A 5,041-nucleotide genomic window follows, 5' to 3' on the forward strand; every position below is an offset into this window, starting at 1 on the left:
TACTTCAAGGTGCAACTTACCTTAAATCATATGGAAGGAATAAATGGGAACTTAGTATTTCCCACATGCACATGACATTTAATTTTTGCTAAATTAGTTTTATAACTATCTGCAAAATGGTAAGACTCACGAGGATTAGATGGTTTTTATACTCAAAAAAGCAGCAAATTAAAATACAAAAAAAAAAAAAATTAGGACATGACCACTTATTTCACTGGTTCATTTCAGCCCTATTTTTTTTTTTTTTTTTTTTTTTTTCTTTTAACAGTCCGGTGAATGACGTCTCAGTTTGCGTTTCACTTACACAGGTAAGGTGATGGACAGGGAAGAATTATGATACACACATTGATTCAGTAGTGCATAAGTGACAGCCCTATCCTGCGATTAGAGGAACCCACAGATGTGGACAGAGTTAATGCAGGGACGCAAATCCTTTCCAGGAAAAAAAAAGCAAAAATAAAATCACTGTGCAGGAGAAGAAATGAATCAGTCCATCTGCAACAGCGACAGTGTTTCAAGACTAATAAAGCAGTGTACCACACGGTGGCAGCGATTGTTACACTGGGTTAATCCACCTGCAGGAAAGGCAGCATTTTTGATGCCAAGTAAGTAATCTTTCAAAATCCAGCAGTTCCAAGAGTCAATACGTTTCCAAATGTTTATTTTATGTACAACAAATACATTTTTAAAAGCCAAAGATTAAAAACAAAACAAGCACAAACCACAGCCCATTTACAAAAACGCACTGCATACAGACAAGTTCGACAAATGGCTCCACATTTGTCCCGTCTCAACTTAAAACATTGGCAACGCGAGTAGAAGGTGTCATTGTTGTTCAGCTACCACCTCTGTCCTAAACGCAGCGGTACTGAAGGATGAGCAACAGCAAAGGAGCAGGTACATCCGAATATGGGTGAAAAGCTGCTTTGGAGGCACAAGACTAAATATGATCAGTCATTGGTCAACAGTTGTCTATTAGAGCATCATTGTTACTCAGCATCGTTAGAAAACTAACAAAATACTTCAAAAGCACTTTGTGGTGAAAACTGCTTTTTAAAATAAAGTTGTAGATGATGGATGCATTTTCAGAAACGTAGTGCTTTACGGTTATCAGCTGAGTACACAGCATACATACGAGTTTAAAAAAAAAAAGGAAGCACTATCGTTACAAACAAGGCCAGACCAACGCGCTCGAGTAAACAGCCGTCACTTAAAAACTTGAATGAGTTTTGGTAAAATATTACAGTAATATGACAGGACAGCCCTGCAGAAATTTTAAATCGGTGCTCTTTGGAGGCACCGTTCAATCTCTGAGTTTAATGTGAAAAAAAACTATCTAAAACCTTCCTTCAAAATTTACAATGAGGTTCTGTCGGCCTCAAACGTATTCTTTGCTGCTGGGTGGTCTGGACATGGGATACTTGGGTTCAGGTTTGCCCCTCGGGCACGACGCCGCCAGCATGGCACCTCCTATTACTGCCAGGAACGATCCGGCCCAGCCGATGAAGATGGCAGATCCAAACTCATACCTTCAGGAAGAGATAAGTCAGTCAAAATGGTCCAAGCAAAAAATTGTTTAAAAGGATGCTCTTAAACTGTCTGTGTACTCACTTTGTATTGACTGGAGTGAAGGGGTTGTAGAAGGCCTGGATGATGTCGTGAGCGTACCAGGAGCAGGCTACGACGGAACATAAAGCTGTGGGAGAATGATCATTAGTAGGGGTGTCGACGAGACGCCAGGAGCAAAAAAAAAAAAACGTGACCCGAAAGGCTTCTTACCTCCAATCAGGATGATGATGCCACCGGTCATAGCGATGCGGGACTTGCGAACCTTGTCATCTCCTCCACAGTTGGTGCACTTCATTCCCATGCAGGCGACACCCAAACCGGCCACCGTTACGATGATGGACACAATCATGAGTGCGCGGGTTGCTTGCAGGGCAGCTGTGGACAGGAAGAGGACACCGAGTTAATCAACTGTAACGTCTAACACTTATTCACAGTGAAGACATGGGATCAGGTGGGCTGGGAGAAACAGCCGGCTTTGGAGGAATACAAATAAAAAAAAAAAAAAGGTAAAAAGCTATTATGAAAATCAACTGAAGTTCATTTCGACACTTGTTAAAAACTCTAGCTTGCAGCTTCTGTCTCATGTGTTTGGAGGCCACCATTTGGGGGTAAAAGGTGGTGTAAAACACTGTCCAACCTCTGATCGCTCAACCCATCACAGAAACTGGCTCACAGCGGAAGAAACCAAAAAAACAACTGAACTCTGGAGGGAGTGGGGGAGGGCGCTATGTGTGTGTTTGCATGCAAGCCAGAAAACAGGTCTAACCAGGTTTCGGGTTTCTTCATGAAGCAGACACTCCCAGTCCCGGCTACCAGGCCTGCCGTTAGTAGTACGCATCAGGTGCACGGCTCAGCTCCCAGCAACTTCTGAGCAACTCTTTAAGACTGTGATTCTTGTTTGAAGATGTTAAACGGTTTCATAAGTGCAAAAATCTGCCATCTTATTGCCCATTAAGTCAACCTGTATCCTCAGGAGGTGTAGGATTAATACACCGGAGGGAGAAATGTACTCGGAGGATCAAATACGACGACTTTCGAGGATACAGAGTGAAGTAATCACCACCCAGACTATTACTGCCAGACTTATGGCAGCAGGTGTCATAAAAGCAATTACAAAGCCATTATAAAAGCATCTCGTCGGTGTGGATGAGTCTAAGCTTTTAAGAGGCATTTGTAAAAATTATACCAACTTCAAAATCATTAGGATCCTCAAACCCTTAAGCAGTCAATGCCTTAAAAAGGCAAAGGGAAGTTGACTAAACAGTGGCTCATACAGGTGTTTAACCTTTAACCACATCTGCTGTGCAAAGAAAACCCCACAATATGGAGATTTTTCAACACAATGGCTCAAAGATAACCATTGCCCAGGTGCGTTTGATAGTGTGCACATTCCTGGTTTGCAGACCAAAAACTCCTTCCTTTTTTTGTTAAAGCTTTTCCAACCATTGATTAAAACTGGTAAATCCACTTCATGTTTAAAAAAAAAATTCCCATGACTAAAGGAGAACATCTCTTATTAAAAACTTGTTTGTCCAGGTATTTAAAAAGGAATCGAACAACTAAAAAGGAAGTTCAGATACAGACTAGAACATGGCGGAAAGAGAAAAGTAGATTCAGTTTGGGTGTTTCTCACTGTTAATCCTTTGCAAATATATAATTTTTAGATTAAAAAAAATCCACTGTATACAGATTCCCAAAAAATATTTGAATTCAGACCAATTTGTGTTAATATAAAGAGGACTTCTTTCAAACTTTTCCGTGACCTTTCAGAGCACACTGCTAAAAGGTGATGAGGATGGGGGAGGTGGGACATTTTAAAGTCACAATTTAACAGCTTTTCAAGGACATCGTGACTAAAACAAATCCTCTTGATTATTTTTAAACCCTACGCCGTAGGCTCTTTAACGCGGAACCATGAATCAGCCTTTAGTCAGCCAGGTGTGCTGCTCACCGTTGAGCTGCAGGATCGAGTCGTACACCTTGCACTGGATCTGGCCGGTGCTCTGGAAGGCGCACGACATCCACAGTCCTTCATACATGGCGATGGCGGTGATGATGTTGTCCCCGACGTACGCAGACATCTTCCACTGCGGCAGAATGGTGCCAATTATCAGTCCAATCATCCCCAGGAGGGACAGGCAGAAGCCCAGCATCTGTAGACCCGAGTTGGCCATTTCAACTTCTGTCCTTTGAACTGAGTCAGAAAAAGACGACGTCCACCTGCTTTCAAAGCAAGAATGTCTCACTTCTTTTTTTTTTTTTTTTTTTTTTTTTTTTTAGGGTTTTTTGTTCCCCTTTCCTCTTTAAACAAGGCTTGTTTTGTTTTTGACAAAGTTTTGTCCTTTGGTTTTCCCTTCGAATATATCCTTTAGGTTTTTGGAAGCAAAGTAACTCACAAAAGGTGTTAATTATACAAAAAAAGAAATGTAAAAAAACAAGGGTCCGCTTGAGTCGTCGCGCACCTGTCGCTCTGCCGCACCTTAACAACTGGGAGGAGAGCGCGGGAGCGCGCTTTTAGGCGGTTTCTGCGGCAGGTGGGCGGGGACGCGCACGCAGTTTGGAGTTTCACTCATCGGCCGGGAAGAGCGCGCGCTGCGAGCGCGCACCTGCAGTTTCGTGACGTCAGCGAACCCCCACTCTGCAAGCCGGAAACGAAACAGATAACAGAAGTTTGTTTTTTTTATTTGTATTGTTTTAATTGAAAATGTATCGTTTACATACAATAAAGCGTAGAAACCATGACAATGAACTTAATTACACAACGCACATAGAAGATAAAACAAATATTGACAAAATATTGAAAATTATAATTAACATACATAAGTAAATAAATAAAATTAATTCAGGCATAGAATAAATAAATGATAAGAAATGATATCACATTAGGGGTCCTCAAATATTTTCAGTTCTTCATATACTCTGAGGATGGACAATGCAGTTTTTTCCTCATTATTTTCATTGAGATGATTCTCCACAAGGTCAGAATCAGAATCAGAATCAGAATCATCTTTATTGGCCAGGTTCGAACATTGTCCAACAAGGAATTTGACTCCGGTTATTTTGCTCTTTAGGCAGTAAATAAACAAATGTGGTACTTGTTGACATACAAATAAACAACTAAGGTGCAGCAATTTGAGGTAGAGAAAAAATGACAGCTCTGAATAAAATAACATATATACAATTATACACAACAAATTATACAAAAAATTATACAAAAAATACAAAAAGTGAGAGGTGCAGCAGAGTGAGGCAGACATGATTATTGCGGAAAGGTGCATTGTTACAGCATGTAACTGCTATTATTATTATTGCACGTGATAGGTTTTTTCTCTGAGACTATTAATTGTGAGAGTTCAATAGAGCAACATCTTGGGGGAAGAAACTGTCTCTGAGTCTGGAGGTTTTGGCTACAGAGCTCTGTAGCGCCGTCAAGAGGGGAGGAGTTCAACCAGACTGTGTCCTGGTGTGAGGG

The 5,041-nt window shown here is 41.1% G+C and overlaps 1 protein-coding gene across 1 annotated transcript; it reads right to left on the bottom strand.

Moving 5' to 3' along the window:
* Positions 1-644: 644 nt before the first annotated feature.
* Positions 645-4,044, bottom strand: LOC133460329 (claudin-7-B-like). Its single transcript, XM_061740949.1, has 4 exons — positions 3,521-4,044; positions 1,780-1,944; positions 1,612-1,696; positions 645-1,529 (listed from the first exon to the last, which is right to left on the bottom strand). The coding sequence occupies exons 1-4, from the start codon at positions 3,741-3,743 to the stop codon at positions 1,379-1,381; spliced, it is 624 nt and encodes a 207-aa protein (XP_061596933.1). The 5' UTR covers positions 3,744-4,044; the 3' UTR covers positions 645-1,378.
* Between the last annotated feature and the right edge of the window lie 997 nt (positions 4,045-5,041).

Source organism: Cololabis saira, chromosome 14, assembly GCF_033807715.1.
Source record: "Cololabis saira isolate AMF1-May2022 chromosome 14, fColSai1.1, whole genome shotgun sequence".
NCBI classification, from domain to species: domain Eukaryota; kingdom Metazoa; phylum Chordata; class Actinopteri; order Beloniformes; family Belonidae; genus Cololabis; species Cololabis saira.